At 39.1% G+C, this 23494-nt stretch overlaps 1 protein-coding gene across 1 annotated transcript in view; it reads left to right on the forward strand.

Annotated features, from left to right (window-relative positions):
- Positions 1-23494, forward strand: part of mgat5b (alpha-1,6-mannosylglycoprotein 6-beta-N-acetylglucosaminyltransferase B) — an 87240-nt gene that overhangs the window by 54192 nt on the left and 9554 nt on the right. The window contains exons 9-15 of the mRNA XM_084744384.1: positions 8685-8816; positions 11874-12007; positions 14310-14440; positions 18083-18238; positions 18406-18552; positions 18964-19080; positions 22463-22537. Of these exons, the coding sequence (XP_084600510.1) occupies positions 8685-8816; positions 11874-12007; positions 14310-14440; positions 18083-18238; positions 18406-18552; positions 18964-19080; positions 22463-22537 (892 nt within the window). The remainder of the gene's footprint in view (positions 1-8684; positions 8817-11873; positions 12008-14309; positions 14441-18082; positions 18239-18405; positions 18553-18963; positions 19081-22462; positions 22538-23494) is intronic.

Genomic DNA, 23494 nt, shown 5'->3' on the forward strand with positions numbered 1-23494 from the left:
CAACAAAAGACAATAAACACCTGTTTGGAACATTTAAGAGGTAAACGGGTGAACTGGTAACAGGTTTACGGTATCATGATTGGGTATTAAAGGGGCATTCTCCAAAGGCTCAGTTGTTCACAACTAAGGATGGGGTGTGGTTCATAACTTTGTGTAAAACCGTGTGGGTAAACAGTCCAACAAATTAAGAACATTTCTCAACAGAAAACTGCAGGAAATGTAGGGAAATCACCATCTGCAATATGAAATATCATTAAAAGATTCAGAGAATTCAGAGCAATCTCTGTGTGTAAGGGCAAGGCTGAAAACCAACAATAAATGCCTCTGACCTTTGCACGCTCAGGTAGTACTGCATTAAAAAAACCCATGTAATTGTATAAAGGATACTGTTTGTAGCTGCATCTACCAATGCAGGTTAAGAGTCTACCATGAAAAATAAGCCTGACGAGTCCACATTTCAGACTGTTTACAGAAAAGTGGGAGAGAACCGTCCAGATTGTTACCAGCACTAATTTCAAAAGCCAGCATCTGTGATGGTATTGGGGTGCACTGTCACGTCTGTCGAGGCCCCATTAATACTGAAAGCTACATACAGGTTTTGGAGCAACATATGTTGCCATCCAGACAACAACTTTCTCAGAGACGTCCCTGTTCATTTCTGCAACACAGTGCCATGACACATGCTGTTCTTCCTGCAGTCCAGACCTGTCTCCCATTTAAAAATGTATGGTGCAATATGTGACAACAGAGACCCCGGACTGTTTAGCACCTGATATATATCAAGCAAGAATGAGAAGGAATTTCACTTTCAGAACTTGAACAATTAATGTCATTACTTCCCTAATGCTGAGTGCTGTTAAAAGAAACAGTGATTTGGTAAACATGCTCCTGTTCCTTTTTGGAACATGTAACAGGCCTCAAATTCAGATTGAGTGTATATTAACAGAAAACAATAGATTTTGAGCCTAAAATATCTTGTATTTAAATGAATATAGGCCAAAAAGTTTGTGCAAGTCATGGAATTCTCTTTATTTGTTCTACATAATGTAGAATTTGAAAAACCCTGAAAAGAACACGGTTGGAGTTGCCTTTTCAGTCACTTTCATACTGTGTATACTCAGGGTGTGTCTGACATTATTTTATATTTTTATTGAAAAAAGTGAATGAATTTATCCTACTTACATCGATTGTCTGTTAACGCAAAGGCTGTTAAAGCTCCTGCTGCTCCTGCAGTGCCGTCGAAACCCTTTTAAAAACGCATTTAGAAACATAAAGTTGTACACTGTGACATATATTATTCATCATGATGATCGCGGGCAGTGTGATTTATTCTGTAACAACTCTAACTGCATTCTCAATATTTGAAGAGTAGCTCTGTGTCTGGTAGACATCACTGAGTGCGCTCATGGAGGCCTGTTTACACTGCTGAGAGGAATGAGCTACATTTGCTATGTTCATCACAATAAAGCAAAATGTCACCATTATGTAAGGTACGGCTTTTTTATGTGGTCTTAATAGCTTCTGGATGACAGTGAAGGCAGAGGCTGTCTCAGGTTTTGGCTCCACAGGCGTTCTTGTTAGTGGGATAAATTCATTTTTGGTTTTGTGGTCTATTCATGTGCATTTGTTGATAACGATAAAAATATAAAATAATGCCAATCTTATCCTTTAATCTTGTATGTGTGTGCATCTGTGCAGGAGATAAAGACAGAATGATAATGTTTGTGTATGCATACTGTATGTGTACTTGTGTATTATAGTACAGTATGTGTGTGTGTTCCCATTTCCACACTGCTGGCTCTTTAATGCACTTTAATCCCTTAAAGTTTTCCTAGATTTGCATATATCCAATTAAAGCTCTGAACAGCAGCGGCTTCAGTGGATGTGTTAGGAGCAGAGTTGCACACAGTTCTGCACTCAGTCACTGTAATACTTCTGCTCTCACATTAATGCACGTCGGCATTAAACTACGAGGATCCGCACAGGCCATAATTCAAACTTAAACCCACACAGTGAAACCTCACACACACTCTAGTGAAAGCATTTCATTCATGTTGCATACGCACACTACAGGCAGTTGAATCCACAAACTTGATTAAAAGAATACACACATACAGAGACGCCATACACATTTGACTGTATCATAAAAACTATTTCGGCATGATGTGTTTGGCGTTTTGAGCCACGCTGGCGGCGTTCTTCTGGATGGCAATTTCGGTCTGTCACTTTGGTCCACACTGAAATATCTCAACAAATACTGGGTGTATTGCCATCTGTTTTGGTTTAGATATTCATTTTCCCCTTCAAATGACTGGTCAAAACTTTGGTATTCCCCCTAACTTTTGCCATCATCAGGTTAAAATGTCATATTTTTCCATGACCAAATACCTGCAAAACTAATGACTTTCTCATCAGCCTCAGCTTTATTTTATAGTTAGTGCTGATTAGTGATTGTTAGCACGTTAACACACTAAAGTAAGATGATATAGTACATAAAAAACAATAGACTTGCTAAAATAAGCATGCTAGCATTGTCATTGTGATATATTCATATTGTATGATAAAATATCAAAGGTCAATTGTGAAGTAGTCTGACACAAAGGATATAGACATCTATCATACCCACTATCTGCATTTTCAAAGTCCCCTTTGCTACAGGAAATGAACAACAACCTACGAGCTAGCAGCCTACACAATGGAAATGGCAAGCTACCACCTAGGTCACTAATGGTACAAATGCAAACAGGTACTGCAGGTATTTAGGCATTTTTTTAAGGTCAGGGCTCGTCTCGCTGCATGCAGGGGCACCATCGCTGAATCCTGGGATTAGCGCTGGGGTGGTCACCTTTCCTGTATAATGCAGGATTGTCTAGCATTGAAAAATAAAAGCACTGTCCATTACTGAATCAATATAAGCTCATATTCATGCGTACCCTACTCTAGTGCATAAAACTTTGTTTTCACATAAAGTTGTCTGTCACTCAACATCACTGTTACCCTGGTTACAGAGGCTCAGATGCGCATTGTTTGTTTGTTTTGTTTCAGTGCTGACAAAAACCTTCAGCTCAAGTCCCCCTGTAAAAGACAGAAGCTGTCCAAATACAGATCTAAATGGCAGACAGACCACAAGTAGATCACTCCTGTCAGTGGGAATGAGCACAAGGCAAACTGTGCACTTTACTGTAGAGTATTTTCTATTACCTGCGGTGGACCGTCCAACCTGGATGAAGTACAAGGGCAGAGGCCCAGAGGAGTGATTTTGAAAGACCAAACATTTTGTCCATTGTCTTTGATCTATGATCTATGTTTGAATCCCTAATTTATCTGATGCAACTGTGCTTTACTCTTATTGACTCCTTTATTTCCTGTCTTTAGAGTAGCAGAGGACTTTGAAACCGATGCACACACTGGTGCACAGAAAATCACAAGTATGCAGGAAATAAAATGTCAGAAACTCAAAATCTCATGGGGAAGAACCCCTGTTTGATTTGTCTCCCAGTGCCTGGGTTCGCTGGCAAGGTGTCCCTCATTTTTCCACATTGAAGGCATTTTCATTAACCATGCTGCCAGTGTTGTGGAATGTTCTCTTGGATGTTCTATTGCATCAGTGTTAAACGAACTGGTCAGTATATTTTCTTTATAAGAGAAACTGCATTTAAAAAAGATAAGGAAGATGTGTGTGCCACTTCTGTCAAGTTTAACTTACAAGATATGTTCAGTTTATGTCTCTTTGGTTGTATCCAGAGGTATTTTGGTCTGCACTTGTTGATAATGGCATTTGGAATATGAGCAGAGACTAATTTGCATTTGCATGGTGATGTCAAACAAAAAATTTCCATATTTTTTTTTAAAATCTTAATTAACCTAACTTAATCATTGTTTCCTTGTTTTTGATCAATTTGTCTGCCTTTTACATTTCCTCGTTCCTCTGTAATGTATGTAAATAAAGTGTATTTTCTTGCTTTAACATGGTCAGATGCTGGTAGCTGGACTATATTTCCTCCTCCTGACCGCATACTTCACACAATATAGAGAAGAGAAATAGAGCTTCAGTGAAGAGTGTTTTTCTTTGCATAAGCACTAAGTTGCCTGGGTGTGAACCTCTTCACTGACCGCAGCTTAAAGCTGGCATGCTCTTGCTCATTATCCCATCTACTGTAGGGGAACCGGCAGCCCTGCCTGTTTCCACAAGGCTGCACTGCTGACTAAATATGTCCACTGTCCAAAGAAAGATCGATTGGCTCTTGTTTTGCAGGTATTCTTGAGTGTGGACTCTGGGTTGTGCAGGATGTGTTTCTGAGGCAGGTAGTGAGAGAAAGAGGGAGTGTAAGGTCATGGGTCTGTGACTGCTGCTGCAAAGTCTTTCATGAAGTGGTTGCTTAAAAAAAAAAATGAAAGCTTTCATACTGTCCAACCAACAGTGACTGAACAGTGTTTTCACTACTTCCTGTGCAAGTTGGATCATCTCTTGTGTGCAGAGATGCTTTATTTGCTACTTGTCTTTTTGTTTTCAGCTATTTGCATTTAAACAGAAGCGTTTACATTTAATAAGTTTTAAATATTTAAGAGCGTCAGTTCCAGTGTTTTCTCTATCGACCCACCCCTTTTTGGAGCCTAAGACAAATATATCCTTTCCTGTTTCTTGTAATTAGACATGCTATGTGCAAGGCTCATCTTGAATTGAGTACCAAAACTCTAACTAGCTAGCTAATCTAAATTAATTGATAGCAAAATCCTAGTTAGCTAGTGTTTTTGCTCTAAAACAATAGCTCTCTAACTAGTTAATCCACATTATTCTTTGGCTAGCTGGTTATATCTGGACAGATACAAAGTTAGCTACTTAGCTAACTAGCTAGTTAGAGTTGGGGAGAAAGGTGACCACCATTTATTAAGCTTGCTCAACTGGAACTCCAAGCCAAAAAGGGTGGGACAGGAATTGGCAGTCATGAATGTATGCAGTGTATATCCTCTTTAATGTATGTTACACATTACATGAGAAAGCCACAAGCTAAATTTATCACATTTCAACATTTTCTGTCAAAGCCAAGGAAACTCGTAAAACTACCAGTAGGTTACATGGTAATTTGAATGGTAAATGGAGTGCATTATTCTAGTGCTACGACCACTCAAAGTGCTTTACAGCACGTCACATTCACCCATTCACACACACATTCATACAGTAATGGCAGGTGATGCCATACAAGGAGCCTCTGCTCCAAAACTAACCACTGACACACCGAGGGCAACCACTACAGGGCAATTTGGGGTTCAGTATCTTGCCTGAGGATGCTTCAACATGCAGCCCATATGTGTGCTAGTTGACATTAGCTGTGTTAACAGCTCCTCAGTGCTGAATAGAACGTCCACACAAGTATAGTAGTATGTGTGTAGTTGTCTTAAAGAACTGTATTGTTGTATTTATAGAAATAGTCTATAGCTTCTAGTTTATCTGTGTTAGAAACTACCTTTCATGACACATTATCTTGATATAAAGTAGATTTTGTATATAGAGGATTTTACAGATCTGTACATCTCCTGCTGTACTGTTTTTGCACCGTGGCGTGGCTCTTCACAGCGCTGCTGAAGTTTGACAAAGCAATACTTTCTTGTGTAATGAAAACAGAAACACTTCATTGCCTTTTTCTCAAACAAAGCACTACCTTGATCCCAACTGAAAGCAGAGCCCTCTGAAGCGGCGCTGTACTTTGTCATAGCAGACAACAAATTTATATATCCTGTCTTTCCTGTTGTTGCTAACATGAGATTCTTTTGTAACTGCTCTTGTCTGGTTTTATTTATGCCTTGTGTTTTTTTTAGGCAGCAGAGTCTTGATATTGAGACTGATCAAGCCAGTCTGCTTCACGCTACAGAACAGAACAAAAACACTGACTTGCAATTTCAGAAATTTTAAGTATATGATAATATATAAGGCTACACAAGAATAATACTTTATTATACTAAAACTAGCGTCCCTGTTATAATCAATCACTGTGCATGAAATCCCACCGTATTTACTATACAGTGCACTATATTTACTCTCCATCCTTTTATTTGGGTGTCTGAATTGTGTCTGTGGGCTTTTCAACTTCAAATACTCAGTGGGAGCTTGTGGGCCACACAGAATACTTTAATACTCCATAATGACTACAAATAACTCTTACAGTATAATGTTAATAAATGTTAATAGCTATATTCCTCCGAGCCCTCAGAAAAACTGGAACAAGCCATGATATCCCCGGTAGTCCCTCTAGATTGTGTTCTTTTATTACAACAAAACACTCATTGCACAGTAAACACGCACAAATAAATACTTGTTAGCTACAAGCGACACATTTTGAATCTTGCTGTTAGCTTAGATAATGTTAGTTTCTCTGTTACCCATCAGCCCTGAGTGCAACATAATGCTTGACTGAGCGAATGGTAGGTGCAGAGCAGGTTTAATAGTATTGCAGCCAACCACAGCACAGATGTGATTTAAAAAGACGTATCCAATCTCATGTTAGATTAGATCATACAGTCAATTGTTCAGATGTCTCAAAGTAGCTCTGATATATCGTCGCTGTTTCATGAAAACTAGTTATCTCCAACTTTTCAGGAGCTAAGAAAAACAGCCATATTTTCAGCTTTGTGGCAGTGCTTTTGTTCAGATGATCCAGTGGTTTTGAAAATGGTTTCTTTGGCTTTAAAAATACAAGAATTGTCTCCATTCATAAGGGAGCAATATTATCGAAAAATTCAAAAGCAACAAATTTGGAGATAATTGATTTTCACAGGACAGCGATGATATGTGACACACATCATATCACACACATGCCAGCTTGATTTGCAGGCAGTTTTCTTGTTGGATAGCTTTTTAGTCACACAACAGTAGTTTTTGCATGTTGGAATAACATTGATAATAACATTGAATGATGCTTACACTGCAGCGCAATTGAAACATTCAAACAAAGCCACTTCTGCATGAAAAAATAGATAGTTATTGTAAAAGTAATGAAAAGGGAAGACATACATGCAGTCACTGACAGACATGACTGCAATAAAAGACTGTTGATACATCAGCTTACACATAGAAGTAAAACAGTAGTGACATTATAATTTTACCAATAATAAGCCTAACGTGTTGCACAGTAATTAAAGTAAAGAAAACACAAAATCAAAATAAATAAATGAAAATTGTTGGTGGGTGGAAATGATGGTGGTGTGTGTTTACATAACTGAAGAATAAAAGTCATGAATTATTTTAATGTATTTAAAAGTCAGTCTGACTCATGGTAACCCAGCCAAAATCCTGTCCACCTGCCCAAACCCATTTTATCCCACACAAACCAACCCAAAACAGCCAGAAAACTGCCCCATCTGGCGACATTTATTGACTGACCGCCATTGCCCTGCTGCTGGCATGACTAATGCATCTGCTGAGAGAGCTGACAATGCAAGAGAAAAGAAAAGCAAATGCAAAAGACACTATTGCGGCGCTCTTGAAACCAGCATTTATGTTGTAAGCGCTTGGATGGCATCATGACACAGGCAGACTGAGCACAAATGATGCTTGAAAGCAACAATCCCTCTGTACCTGTGAGGGTAAATGAACATGCTGCGTGTCTGAGATAATTTTCGTACATTAGTCAGAACAAGTTGTGCAGATAAACCAGATAGACGGAGTGACTCCCCACTGCGAGACATCGCTGCCTTGTAGCGTTGAATTCTGTATTGTTTGGTTGAATGGTTCCACCATCGACTCGGTGAGAACACTGACATGCTTCAGAACCCAATCGGGCTCTTTCATTCTGCCTGTCTTCAACCATCTCTCTGTCTATTTCTCTCGACCATACTCGACTCATACACCGACACACACACAAACGCATACACATATCTTCAGAGAAATGAGAGAAATTGCCCAGAACAGCTATGAAAAGTAGGGCAGTCCCATCGAAATCGGTTATTCACCTGATGGTTATTTTAGTGTCTTGGTGAATTGAAAGCGCTTCATTTGATATGTAGTTTTTTTTTTTTATAGTTATTGTCATTCGCCATGATTGTAAAATGATCACACCTCTGTCAACACAAATATTCCTCCAGTGTTTTACAAATGCTACATTGAATAATCCTCATGCAATTCATTCACCTTTGCAGTGACAACAAAAGTGGAGCAAGATCATTAATGAACTTCTAAATTACAAATCACAAAGAGTTGTAGCACCATGTCAAATGTAAATAAAAACATACAGATTTACCTGTATGTACCCTTTAGCATTAATGGGGCCTTCACAGATGCAAGTTACTCATGCCAAATGAAGATTACACAAAATGTTCCGAGGACAAGTAGTAATATTCTTTATACTATCATGTTGGTTTTTAATGTAGCACCGCAGGAGCGATCAAGGTTGTGGATATTCAGTGCTGGTTTTCAGTCTTGCCCCTTATGTGCAGAGATTTGTCTGGATTCTTTAAATGATGTTATGGATTCTAAATTTACAAAAACTACTACTGAGTAGTGGTTGAAAAGGATTTTCAAATAATTGTGTTGCGTTTTTTGTTGCGTTTTTCACAGTGTCAGAGTTCTTTTGGAAATATGATTTGTGATTGATCAGAGAAAAAAAATGTCATGGTTGTAAGTTGACTGCAGCATGAAAGCTCACACTTCGGCTCAGTTTGATGCTAAAGTACACCTGACCCGTTTCCAGGTTTTTGGGTGTCCCTCCAGGACGAGGAAGCTGCCCTCTGACGGGACCACTGCCCTTTGACCTCATCTACACCGACTACCACGGTTTGCAGCAGATGAAGCAGCATATGGGTCTGTCCCTGAGGAAGCACAAGTTAGTCTTTTGTTCTCTTTCTCTGTGTGTGTATCTTGTCAAAATCATTTTTGTTTCCTTACCAAGCTCTGAATGCAACATTTGTTTGTCAGTAATTGCCTTTCTTACTTCACCATTGGCTTGTTGGCTGGCTGGTGTTACAGGCTGGTAATTTCACTGTGCATCAGCAAAATTCTCCCTTTGGAGGCATCCAGTTTGGCCTTTTTACACTGTGATCAATCAAGCAGGAAGAGGCTCCTGGGTTGGTGTCACTCTCTTTTTTTGCAGCATCTCAAATTCTGCTCTTCATATTTATCACAGAGGAAAGTTTGAGTAGTTAAAATAAATGAGTTACAGTCTGTGCACATGGGCATAGTCATATACTAACATAAAATGCAGCTCCTTTATTTGTAAATGCTTGGAGAAAACAATATAATCCTGCAGTTCCAAGTTCTGTTCTTTCTATAAATTTAGTTGGTAAAGTTTTTGTTCTTTGGTTCCAGCTGGGCAGCACTGGAGCAGTCAGAGTAAAAAAGCAAATCCTCTTTATTTATCCAACCAAAATACACATTTCAGACAGCTTTTACTGCAACCCTCGAGAGAAAATATAGTTTTGAAAAAGGAAAAAGCATGAAAGAAAACAAAATCCTCAAGTTATTGGAAAGTGAAAATAATGATAATCCTGTGGGGTGTAATGCAGGTATTTTATTGAACTTGTAACTCTCTGAAACCACCTAATGATGCACTGACTTGCTTGTAGAACCACTCTGCTATACAAAGCCTATAGAAACACCTATAAAAACTTCAGTTAAGAAATGCAATCAAAACCAAAAAGGACAGCTGTTGTCATTTTCTGACATAACTGTATTAAAACCACGGTCTAAAATTGGATTGAAGCCGACTGTAAGGAGTTCTCCAAGTCTGTTAAATAACAATAAGTTAATGATAAGAATAATGAGATTTTTTTCTGTCTTCAGGAGCAGTATATACATTAATTATTCTGTATTTTTCACCCCAACAAAACAATCCAGCATTAGAAGCCTTCCTGGAATTATTTTTGTTTTTCTAATCATAATAACATCTTTTAGATTTAATTTTGTCTTTCTCCTGCCGTCACCATTACCAAATTTTGTTTTAATGAAAGAGGGAGAACTTACTTGCACTTAAATACAGAATGATGTATTTCTACTTTTATATCAGTCCCAGTTGAGAGCAGGTACTGTGATAGATTACCTTCTGTGAGGAACACAGCGTGTGGCCAGTTGCATTTTAGAAAGCTCTGCTTTGCCTAAAAGTAACAACAACAACCTTCCTAGAAATGTAATGGAGTCAAAAGTACAATATTAGTCTTTGAAATGTAGAGTGAAAGTCATAAGTTTCCAAGAAAACAAATACTCAAGTAAAGTATAGATACTCAAAAAACGTACTTAAGTACACTACTCAGGTAAATGTACTTTGTTACTGTCCACCACTGACAAGGGCCATGTCAGTGAAGCGGTGAAAACCTCCGCTGATTCCAATCAGCGTCAGTCCAAGGTCAGCTGATCGATCAGCGCTCCTCAGCCGTCGGAGTGGCAGACCAATACTTTAATTTCCTCTCCTGCCTCGACACTGATCAGAGATGCAGGGCATTGATAAATCCTCTCAGATTAGATTACATCAATTGATTTTTTGCTTCCCAGTGTGAATATTTACTGCTGATAAAGTGCTGCTGTAACTTATCTTTGAGCCACTCATTGTAAACTAAACTCATACACTGGGTCACACCAACAAAGACTAATTTAGATTAGGTAAAATCAGAGTTTAGCATGAGTAAATCCAGGTTTAAAATTAAGCACAGCTATAAAACAAAACAAAACAAAACAACAACAAACCATTAGCCCATATTGTTTGCCAGCTAGCTAAAAAGTTAGTTAGCCTAGTTAGCCGACTCATGACCAATACTCAACAGAGAATAATTTGGCTCAGGTCATCTCAAAAGGCAGTCATTTAAACCTCTTCAAGTTTAAGTTTAAAGTTAATACTGGATCACATTTCTAATTGGAGTTTAATGTTTTGCGCAACATAATTATACTTAATCTTGCTTTAAAGTAAAAGCTGAACATTTAAATGTGAGGCCTAAATTTAATCTTTCTTATTTTAAAAGATAGTTTTAAAGTTAGTGTTGTTGGAAGTTGGTGCAACCCAGCCATAATTTCTCCTCTGTTCCACCCGATTTATTCTGTTTAATTGTGATTGTGACATTAACACAATATACTCTAATATGTTTTAGTGGTCATGCAGTCAAAGGAGTGTAATCTATTCCCTGTTGAAGTGTTGCCCTCTCATTATCAGAAATTTTCAGACATTTTCATGTCTAAAGAGAGTTTGGAGTTTAGAATATCTTAAAACGTATTCCAGAGAGCAGTATTGGTCCTCGTGTTGTGTCGTGATGTGTTCCAGCAGAGGCCCCTGTGGTGGCTGTGAAACAAGGATGTGATTTACGTCTCAGACATCTCACCTTGAGGCCTTTGTCAGCTCTGCTTAGTGAGGTGGACTGGCAGGGAGACATGGATATCCATCACCACTTACAGCTTTACACACCAAGACACCAAGGCACTTGTAGTCCTGAGAGAAGCTCTCATAAGTCAAAATGAGACAAATATTCTTTGTTTTTACACAGTTGTCATGATGGTCTAATTCTCTGCACATGCTAATATTGTATTGATAGGTTGTTAACATGCATGCACTGTAAAAACTTGTTAATTTAAAGTCAAATTCTTATATTTTGAAATATGCTAAAGCAAGATTTGGAGGGTTGAGAGCAACTAGCTTCAACCATACATCATATACTAAACAGGATTTCAATCTATTTGGACTTCAATGCTCTTTTTTGGACATGTAAATGTTACATATTGCTTCTTTAAGAGTTTAATTATGAGTTTTTTTACAGCCACATTTGGTGAAATAAATCACGCTAATAAATTATTTTTCACTTTCTTTGTGGTTTGTCTCTCTCATTCAGGGCAGACTGTCATTTGAAAGCAAGAGACATCTTTGTACAAAGTTTAGCTCAGCCCTTTTGTTATTCTGTCTCAGGTGCCACATCCGAGTGATTGACACCTTCGGCACTGAGCCTGCTTACAACCACGAGGAGTACGCCACCCTGCACGGCTACAGAACCAACTGGGGCTACTGGAACCTGCACGGCCAGCAATACATGACCATGTTCCGTAAGTGGCCTTTTAATTCCTCCCTGCTCTCTCTGAAGCCGAGGATGTGCATCTGCTTGTGGGAACATGAAGCGCTGTGATGCATGTGGGCATGAGTACGCCTGTGTTTCTGACCGAGAGTGGGAGCAGATTGTGCGAGCTTATGAAGTCCTCGGGCCGTAGCAGGCGGGGCTTTGAGGGCACAAACAGTGCAGAGAACTTGTTCAGAACAGCTGTGCAGGCACAGATGCCTAAAGCCACCTACTGTGACCGAGCACCATCAGCCGTACACACCCACACGCAGAAATGCCACGGCACATTTGGTTAAATTGGTGGCAGAAGAAACTTGAGTTGTTTGTGTAGCCTCCAATTAATCCAGTGACAAGGGGCAGCCCTGCTGTTTCCAAAATACTCACTGTTATCACAGGGCCACAGCGCTGTGAAAGATGTCAGCTTTCATCTCAGGTTTGAAAATTGCCTGAAAATACCGTTTCATTCTCCTTCCTACTTCACATCTCCCCGCTGTAGCAGATTTCTTTTTGTGTGTGCTACCATTTCTGGTGTTGTTTTGTGTCCTGAAAGCTGCAATCCAAAACTCTCAGCGCGTTAAAACTATAGCAAAGATGATAGAGGAGAAAATGTTGCTTTTTTCCTCGTTGTTGGTAATGCAATAAAAGTCAACCAACCACATGACATGAATGCAAAAACACAATATTGTTGAACTCTCAGGCCTCCAGTAGAATTCAACAATGTTGGTGCATTTCACTGAGAACCCTTACTTAAAGAGACATTTAACCCCAAAATCCAAAATACATTCTTTTTTTTTTCCTCCTGGCCTGTAGACTTGTTTGATGTGAGATACAGAGTTTTGGAGATTTCTGCCATAGAGATGTCTGCTTTTTCTCCAAAATGATGGGACTAAATGACAAAAGTTCTGTGGTGCTCAAAGCACCAAAAAAACATATATTTGAAAACTTCAAAACCAGTGTCTCTTTGCAAATATTATGACCGGGTTGCTCAAAGTAATCCATAGACCTTGCTATGAGCAGTGTCAGGTTGGTAGTGATAGCTTCTCCTGCAGAAAGAAAGTAGTTTCTTCCTTCTCTCCAATATAATTGGAGAGAAGACAAACATTCCTACAGCTGATATCTCCAAAACTCTACAACTAAAATAATCTAGGTGGATAAACAGCACTACAAGCCAGGGGGAAAATATGTATTTTTGATTTTGGGATGAACTGTCACCTTGAATAAGCATTTTCAGACTCAGTCCAAACAAACATCTCAAAAAGAGAAATTGACAATCATAAGCTGTTTTCATTTGAAAAAACAAAACACAGTTTCCTTTTTAATTTGATACCAAAAGTGCGCTATTTGTATCTTTTTGACCAAGTTTGAGTCCACATATTTCAAAAAACACCAGACAAAACAAATAGCATTAAAACTGCTGTAAATAGCTGTGATGAAATGAATCAGTGTGCCTAAAAACACAAAAGTGAAAGTAACTTTGGGTCAGTTTTGTAACTAATATATGATCCACAACATGCTGCTTCCTGAGTCAACAACTGATCAACACTAGACTTTCAAAATAAAAGAAAAATGTCCCAGGCTTTACTCCATATAAAGTAATGTGGCAGTAGATAGTGTTTTGGGCAACTTATATGAAACACAACTTCATTTATACGGGGAGAAGTTGCCACAACCCCATCAGTCCTCCCTTCTGACTCTTCGGCAACCTCCCCCCAAGAACAGAACAGCCTCCATCTCGGGCAGCTGAGTTGGTCCCGCTGTTTACTGATGGTGATTATGTGATGTGATTTCAAGCAAAAAGAAACCCCACAGTGTCTTTGTCCACAGTGTTGTTTTGGCAGCTTTAATGAGAAAATCATTGTCCTCTTTGTCGCACTCCACTCCTACTGATGACAACTTAAAGTATCTCCAGCACAAAGCTCAGAACATTTTTATACCATGTTTCAATACACAGGGACCAATTTTAAAATGATGCTCCCGGGCGCTATAATGAAATCTAGAACAGGCGCTTTGGGGCACTATGGGATCTAGGGGGATATTTAACTGAAGAAGTTAGCAGTGAAAATATGGGTTTTTTACCGCACACTGCCTTACAAGTTAATTAAATAATAATTCTGAAACACGGTGAATTTCAGCTCTGCAAAATTCTCACAGTGCTCCTTTTGTTCTGTATTCTTTACATGCGCAGCGTTCTGGATCTCCAAAGCAGCTGCTTTGGTTTAATCACATTTTTTTCAGTCATGAAATTGGACGTGTAATGTTGTATTGCCAATTGCTTTGTTTGTCCTTGGCAGCCCACACTCCTGATAATTCTTTTATGGGTTTTGTGGCGGAGGAGCTGAATGAGACGGAGAGACTGAACATTCAACGGAACAAGGTGAACAACATGGCTGTTGTGTACGGCAAAGAAGCCAGCATGTGGAAGGTCAGTATCACACAATAACCCCCGTGACAGCTGTCAGCTTGTTTTTGTAGCATGTTTGTTATTTTAGAGAGGAGGAAATCATTTTACAAAGAGTGGATTTATAAAATTCTGGCATCATGTTTTCATGGTACGATAGCTGTAGCTCCATCCACGTGGTTGTCGGTTTATTAGATACTCCTAGCTTAAATGGAGTCCGTCTAATCGAGAGGTGAACTCCCTCCCATTCCAGGGGGCAACCATGGACCTTACTACAAAAAAATACGAACAACAGTCAATGGCCATGAAGAACACACACGTGTGTCAATTTAAGACATAATTTTACAAGTCAAGAAAGTCACAGTTTATCATAAAACTGTTTAAGTATACGACTGTGAAGATACGGAAAGTTGCGCACCTGACGTCATGACTTTCTTCCTCCAAGAGATAATGGTAGCTGCTGAAGCTAACAAGTAGTCACACAAGTAACAGGTCTGGCTGATTCTTTCACTTTCTGGCTGATAACAGGTAACGACAGTGATTGTGGGTGTTAATGACGTAAACTTTGCAAGACGAGAGATGAAATCCACATGAAATCCACATACACAGACAGATTACATTTTTGCATTCACAAGTTTCTTTGAGTCTGAGGATAACGTGGAGTTTGGAGAACTTCTGAGTATCACTTTCCTCAGTCAAACCTTCACAGCATACACTGTGAAACGCCCACTAGATGCTACATTTCCTGCAAACAAGTTACTCCTCCAGGAATCTGGCCCGAAGTGTGATGGTAGAGGAACAATTGTTTTTGTTTAGAGTAAAATTTCCCTTCGAGCTACTGGCAAGGTTGCTCACTCTTACTGTATCTTTTGAAGTGTGCTGCAGCCTCCCCCAAGGTTTGTTTCATTTGAATCTGACTGCAGCTTTGTTCTTACGCTGCCGTAACATTCCCTGTTTCTCAGAACAACTTGAGCTGCAGTGTACGATGTTCGGGAGTCTGACAGATTGCAGTGTAAAAGCCAGTGGTGCTTGGGTCTCTCCAGACAATAAATACCCCCTCATTGAGAGCAATCTTTTCCTCCACCTCGGTTTTCAGGTTCGCATGAGAGTTTTTGGGCCTCTAAAGGTCCTGTGAGAGGAAAAATGAATAATACTTCATGTCATATTCTCTCTTTTCCTCTACATCGGCCTCTCTCTGCTCACTTCCCTCCTCCTCATGCCTCTGTTCTCACCCTGTTACTATTCTGTATTCATCATCCCACAATGCATCATTGATGGAGCCACACAGCTTCAAGTAAGTACACCTGCTTTTCACGGATATTGTTGATTCTCCAAATGCTAAAACTTAAACCAAGACTTTTTTTTTAACCTTGCAAAAATGTTTTCCACACCTACTGTATGAGCGTGAATTAATATATTACAGCCCATTTTAATATATTTAAAAATATCAAAGACTCAGACTACAGTCATTTCTAATACAACCCTGATTCCAAAAAAGCTGACGCCGTGTAAATGAAGCAGAATGTGATAATTTTCTGATCACTTTAGGCATATTCTCAATTGAAAACCACACAAAGACAATATTCTGAATGTTTTTACCTTGTCAGCTTAATTAAAGGAGCAGTATGTAGTATCCAGAAATGATCACTGCAGTCCATATAGTGAGTTCGAGCCACTGACGGTATATTAAATAGATTGAAATCCTGTTTAATCAAGGTTGTCTATTTATGAAGTGAGTCATTTCCACCCGCCCACTCCATCCCCGTCTTGAGGAAGCTCAGGCAGGCTGCAGGAACGCTGCAGGACCACAAAACATTGTGATTTAACAATAACAAGTGAGGACAAGTCTTCCACTGTAAGCTGATCGGCTGTAAGTTGATCATATATATATATATATATATATATATATATATATATATATATGCCTGTCAGTGTAAAGTTAAGCCTGTTATCCTCTAAACAAAAGTCTACCTGCCTTCTGCCTGCCAGACTCCACTGACATATTGATCAATTGATCTTATCAGTCTATCTATTCATTTTCTGTTAGGAACATCTACTCCTTCTAAAAGATTATTAATAATTTCTTATGACTCATGAACAGACACTTACTCATTCGGCCAACATTCAGCATTAATTCGAACTCTAATTAATTTGAAACGGGCAAACCAACAAAGTTTTTCCAGGCTGGAAAAGAAATTTCAAAGGAGGACACCACGACTGTAGCTTTGCTGTCAGAGAAGTTTTTCAACTTGACAAGTTGCAAAACATTTCACTCTGTTTTTAGTTACATTTTACACACAGTCCCTCGTTTTGGGAATAGAGGTTGCATGTAAAGTATTTAAGCATCTAAATCTGTTACTAACAAAATGAACTTCTAGAATATAGCATAGAGGGACATTATATAAAATATTTACAATACTTTTGCAATATTTAAACAACATTCAAATGAATGAATGATTGAAGTTGAGATGGATCATCATTTGGTTTGTCAGATGAATCCAATCATTTTGGGAGGAGTATTTTTAATAATAGAGTGTGATTTCATCCCCATGTTGCTCAAAGACATTAAAATGGCAGAGGATGAAAAATGAGGAATAACATTCAGATGACATTTATCAATGATTTATGCCTTGAAGACATAGCATTAGTGAATAATTCATAACATTCTCCCAGAAACACTTTTCGAGATAAACTCATTCAGTTTTACATCAGTGAAATGATTCCAGCAAATTTTCTCCACAGTGCAACACAGATATATACTGATTTAAGTTTTTCATAATCTCACAGGTTCTGGATTATTTACCAGTTGCCAAAATGATGGTGTTAGTACTAACAGGAGCAGACTTGGTTAATATAAATAAGGCGCAGGTCTAATGAGACACTACTTTTGCTCAGGCTGGTGTGATACTCTTGCTCTCCATAACTTTTTTTGGCTTTTCTCCTCCACCCTGTAGCTGTAGTTGTCTGGATGAATCTGTTCAGTTCTTTCAAGTGTTCCTAGCAGTGTTGGTGCAGAAGAAACTATATGGAAGAGCGTAAAACAAGAAAAAGCTAATGAAAGCATAGTTAGCATCCTTCGATATTCTTCCTGTGCAGTCAAATGTGATAAGTATTTTAATGTCAGTGCTATTAATAATATTAATATATGTTCTTAAAAACAGATTTGAACTTTTGATGAAAGCTATAATGTGCAACAACTGCATCAAAATGTCTACTAACACTGGACCTATGTTATGCATTTTGTCATACTTTCATTATCCCAGATATTTCTAACAATGGTCAAAATCAGAGAAGTCCATAATTTAGTCAAGATAATGGTGCATTTCCTTTCAGCTATTGCTAGCTAGTTGCTAATTGCTGTATGGGAAAACACGTTGTACACATATGAGAGTGAGGAATGAGGTCAACGAACGTAAGGAAACAATGTGAATAAAACTTTAATATTACTGTGAACATGATATCTGCCGATGTCATGTCAGATTGTTTAAAAGTGAAGAAAAGAGTTCCCATGTTTCCATGCGACTTAACGTCATCAAACATTTTTGGGAATCATTTTAATGTGAGAGAAAGTATAAATTTGAGAGCAAATGAAGGTGACAATGTTTATTTTATATTGTCCCATTCAGTGATTAACTCATTTTGCCTCCTCCCCTGTATGTCTCAAAGGGAAAGGAGAAGTTCCTGACCATTCTGCATCGCTACATGGACATACATGGGACGGTGTACTATGAGACGCAGCGTCCCCCAGAGGTGCCTGCCTTTGTCAAGAACCATGGCCTACTGCCTCAGCAGGAGCTGCAGCAGCTCCTCCGAAAAGCCAAGGTGGGAGGAACATTACTGAGGCTTTCAGAACAGGCTCAGATGTTTGCATCAGAAAATTTCAATCATAACTTTGATGCATTTGTAGGCCTTATACAAGTGTTGTCCTGGATATGAGAAGCTCAGCGTCTAAACTCATGATCTCTGCTGTCTTTTAATTTCCTGTCAAGCTGTTCATTGGGTTTGGCTTCCCCTATGAAGGTCCCGCCCCTTTGGAGGCCATAGCCAATGGCTGCATCTTCCTTCAGCCCAAGTTTAACCCCCCTCACAGTTCTCTCAATCATGAGTTCTTCAGAGGGAAGCCCACCTCTAGGAAGGTAAACACACAAGTCCTTATCTCCGAGAGCACTTTACATCTTTTATCTTATAAAAGATATGTCATGTAATCTCAAGAAAAGATTAAATCAAAGGCAACTGGGCTTGTTTATATGTCTTTGAAGATGTTTCGCCTATCATCCAATAAGCTTCATCAGTTCATGCGTGTCATACTAGTCTGAGCTAGTCTATCTAAATGGTGGGAAACCCAGGTATTTAACCAGACACACGCATGACCAGATGAAGCTTCTTGGATGAGAGGCGAAACATCTTCAAAGACATATAAACAAGCCCAGCTGCTTTTGATTTAATCTTTTCTTGAGATTACAATGACCTGGACGAATGAGAACATTCACGGACATCTCAGTTTCAGCGGTTGTTTTATTGTTATACTTCATTTCTTCCTCCCTCAGGTGTCCTCTCAGCATCCCTATGCAGAGCAGTATATTGGCAGGCCACATGTCATCACTATCGACTTCAACAACTCCGAAGAATTTGATGCAACCATCCGTGAAATCATGAGGGTCAATGTATGTTAACTTTTTGGTGTTTGCCTTTCAAACTCATTCAAAATAATGTTGTTCTCATATTATAGTGTACCACAGTACACTTTACACTGCCGTGTAATGATGATGGTGATAATAATTTGCTCCTGCACACTCCACAGTCTGGTCTGACCCACTTTTGAAGCCCTCAGCCTTTAATAAAGCTCTTAATCATGGCATCTGACATTACAGCAAAATGCTTAGCTGGCTCCCTCTCTGCTCTCCGCACTGCTAATTGCTTGAGATATTGAGCGGCTCAGTAGGTAAACTGTGCGCACACCTGGGTTTACATGGCAGTTTTCCAGAGGCCAGCCCCACAGGCAGCAAGCATTATCCGCAGCAGATCATATTAATCAATCACGCTGTGCTCAATCTGTCACCAGAACAACACGAAGCCTACAGCCAAGCCTCTCACCGTGCCAAGATGCATGTGTGCCCCTACCAGCCAGGTGTGTTAAATAGACCTTGTGTTTTCCTGCTGATAGAAGCAAAATGAAGTACCAGTTGTGGCTTTGCTAAATGTTTAAAAGGTAAATCCTGAGGGAAAGAAAAACAATACTAATCACACAGGCTAAATGAGCAAGTTTCACCTCCATTTAAAAGATTAAAAGAAACTAAGAGAAGCTTTACTTCGAATGATATTCACTAATATGCAGTTACATTTGTGTGTATTTTTTGGATACAGTTGAAAAAAGTGAATATCATTTGTCATTTACAATGGTTGTTGAATTTGGACAGTAGTTCACTAAGTGCGTGAAATTCCTACTCAGACAAATTCTCACCAGCGTAATCCTTGAAGAAAGGATAACTTTATTGTCCATCGCAAAGAAACAAGGCTGAACAGCAAACAAGAAATCCAACATGATGGACCATATTACGTATAGAATGTGTTTTAAAAGAAAGTCTGACATTTAGAGATATGCATTGATGAGAAGATAGACTGGGAACAGGGCAAAACAGCTTATGAAGGTAACAAAATCCATTCTAAAGCTCACTAATTAATATGATAATATATATAGTGTGTTAAAGCTGTATGAACCATTACCTCTGAGGTCAGAAGTCGGAGGTGGGAATGATGTCACACCCTAGATGACAGCGTTCCAGTCCAGCAAACCAGAAAAATGTTGTAATTGATATCAACGTATTCCACATTATAAATACCATAGCAACATGTCCGCTGACAGTACTGTGTGTACGACTGATTTAATGAGACTCAACTGCTGCTAATAAACAGCTTCCACTACTGTTGTTGCACAGAGCGGCCATATTGGATTTTGAGGTCAGGACTGGTGAGCTTCATCCGATTTTCCGAGTCGTAAATCCAACTTCAGGAAGCGCTCCGAGTGTATTTTCCGAAATTGTAAATTTGCACTTTTCAGTTCAAACGGATTGCACCATAACTACTACTACAACTATTTCTAAAAAGAATTGGTGTGATGACCAAATGAAAATCGGCTGAATAAATCTGTTGAGAAACTGAACTTTGTATCTTAAGAAGAACTAGTGGATGTTCTTTAAGGTGCCTCTCACCCCTTACAAAAGGCACAAAACGGTTTGGTTTGCCCCGCACTAAGATTCACCTCTTAATGCAGCTAATCGAGCCAAGTGACTGCTGATACTCGCACCAGTGTGCGCTGAGAGTCATGTTTGGACCTGAGAAAGGGAAATCAGGATACCAAAAAATTAACTAAAGAAAGCAAACTGAAGGTAAACAGTTTGTCTCTCAACAGAAAGGTGAACACAACTCACACAGTGAGCTCATAAACCGGCTGCTAAAAGTTATTTTAGCTACTAAAACTTTTTAAACACATATCACAGATTTCCTCTGGCTTCTGGTCTTTCTGCTAAGCTTCAAATTTATTGCACAAACAAAAGTGGTGTTGATTTTCTCATCTAACTCTTGGTATAGACAACAAATAAGTGCATTTCTCACAATGTAAAAACGTTCCTTTAACTTATTTAGTATTTGTATTGTAGTAGTTCAGTGTCTAATAAGCTAAAACCTGCTGCAGGATCATGTACATGTAGACAGCTGCTAGTGTGACACAGATGATAGTCTGGATACCAAACAGTGGGTTTACTTTTACGTATTCAGAGACACTTCAGCGCCCTAGACTTCTTTAATCACCACATTTTTGGACAAGGCTTGTTTGTAGTGCTGCTGCTCAGGTTGTTGATAGACAGAGCTGAAAAGCTGCCTGCCCATATGAAACACTGTTGCCTCAGATTTTAATGGTGCCATGGCAACGAGGAAATGAGGAAACAGGCAGCTGATAAAGAAGCACTAAAATGCCTGCGACACCTGCCCGATTGTACTTCCCAGCTGGGTTTGTGGCTGCTCCCGTCACAAGTCAGCTCCAGGAGCGTCCGCGAAGTTTCATTTTATGTCACCAATGATGGCATGGAATAATGAATGTCGCTCACATATTTTTGTGGCCGAGCGATGCAATCAGTTTAGATATATAAATTGCACAGTCATTTTAAAAAATGTTTTCCACTGCTGAATTCAAATCGCCCTCTGTGAAGCATTTTTTCCTCTCCCTCTCTCTGATTCTATTATATAAAGATGCCCAAAAGGCAAATTGCATTGCGGAATAGCTGATGAAGTGCCAGATACATTTCATTAAACTCAGATGAAATAAAGTAATAAGAGAGTGCTAAAAGGAACACAACACTAAAAGGAACCATTTATCATTTTAAAAGCCTGAGTGCTTTAGAGGCCTGATAGTAAACAATGAGATCTCACTTTAGCTACCACAGGAGACGTTCAGAGGGGATTCCACACTGCAAATACATGCATCCTACCCTGATACATTTCATAATTACTTCTTTCATCGAACCACAACATGTTTCAAAATGCAGTCATTGACATAAACCTATCTCTACATGTCACTGTATTAAACACTAGAGAGAAGAGGGAGAGAAGTTATCGATCAGTGCTCTCTCAGGGAATTTTAATGCATATTGCCTGCCGTCAAAAGTCAGACCATGAGTGACGGGCCTTAACTGCACCCAAAGGACCCAGAATGCACAAAAACACAAGCCTTGTCAGTACTGGATGACCAGTGCTCCGCTGTCAGTTTAATCCATTGTTTGGCATATTGATGTAGTCATCACTAAAAATAATGAAATCAATTTTCAAAGCTGTCACCTGTGATGTATTAGGTCATTGATTTTAATGTGTGGCTTGTGGCATGATATAAGCCTTTCACAATTACGCTAATGAATATGTCAGCTTTGATTAACTATCAGATGCTAAGTTCCTGTAATTACAATGGCTTGCTTCTGCGGACCCACACACACACATTCACACTTCCTCTCCCCTCCCCCGCTGTTTCTTCATCTGTGTGCACATCTGTGTCTGCAGGTGGAGCCGTTCCTGCCCTATGAGTACACCTGTGAGGGGATGCTTGAAAGAGTTCATGCCTACATTCAGAACCAGGTGGGTCTCGAGAGCTCAGCAGGCAGCTGGTCAGGATCATAATGATGTGACAGAAGTTATTTGTTTGTGCATACGTTGCTTCTCAGCAGATTTAATTGGTCTCATTTTGATGGCGTGAGAAGAACGTAGAAGTAGACGTGAAATGAGCTTGAACTGTAAGAGTAATTGCTCAGCTATATGCTGTTCAAAAAAAGTTGAGAAAACTCATAATTTCAAGGCAACTATCTTGACAAAATTGTTGAGTTTTGAATCAAACTCAATCAAACTTTCCACATCTACGAACTTTAGTTAAAATGATTTACCTGTTTCTCTTAAAAAGTGAGTCTTTGTAGTTCAAAATCTGTTGAATAAATTCATTAAGTAAAAGTGAATAATGGTTAGTAATTTAGTGAGTCCAGTTTCCTTGAGTTTTTTCAACATTTCTTACAGCTGATAATGCCCTTGAGTAGCCTGTGTTGATAACAGACCAGTGCAGTGCTGAAACTTTTACAGATTAATTCATAAATAATATTACTACAATAATGCTTAAATGTCAGTGGCAGCCTGTGTCCAGTGTAGTTTTTATACACTATATTTGTTGGTTTGTGTCATGTAGTGTTAGTGTTGTACTGTAGTTTTCTTTTGTCTCTGGAGTTACATAACATCAAAGGGATACTCCACTGATTTTACACATCAAAGTGAGTTTACTCATCCTGAGTAGCTCTGCTCATCCTGTGAAAGCACTTGCATAAAGTCTTTAGTGGCACTCGAAGAAAATGTATGTGTAGTGTTATTTTAGTCCAGTTTTGAAGACAAATTTGTAATGGAAAGCGCGTGTTACAAACTGGAGGTGAAGAGTTGTGTCGTGGAAAATGCAGGATGAAGTGTTTCTGAGGCTTGACTCATAATTTTGACCTAAAGTCAGTCTCTGCCTCTGCAGAATCAATTTTGGCCTTTCTTTTTGAAATATAAATCTTG

The sequence above is a fragment of the Lutjanus erythropterus genome, chromosome 19 (genome assembly GCF_056507025.1).
Source record: "Lutjanus erythropterus isolate fLutEry1 chromosome 19, fLutEry1.hap2, whole genome shotgun sequence".
Taxonomy (NCBI): Eukaryota; Metazoa; Chordata; class Actinopteri; order Lutjaniformes; family Lutjanidae; genus Lutjanus; species Lutjanus erythropterus.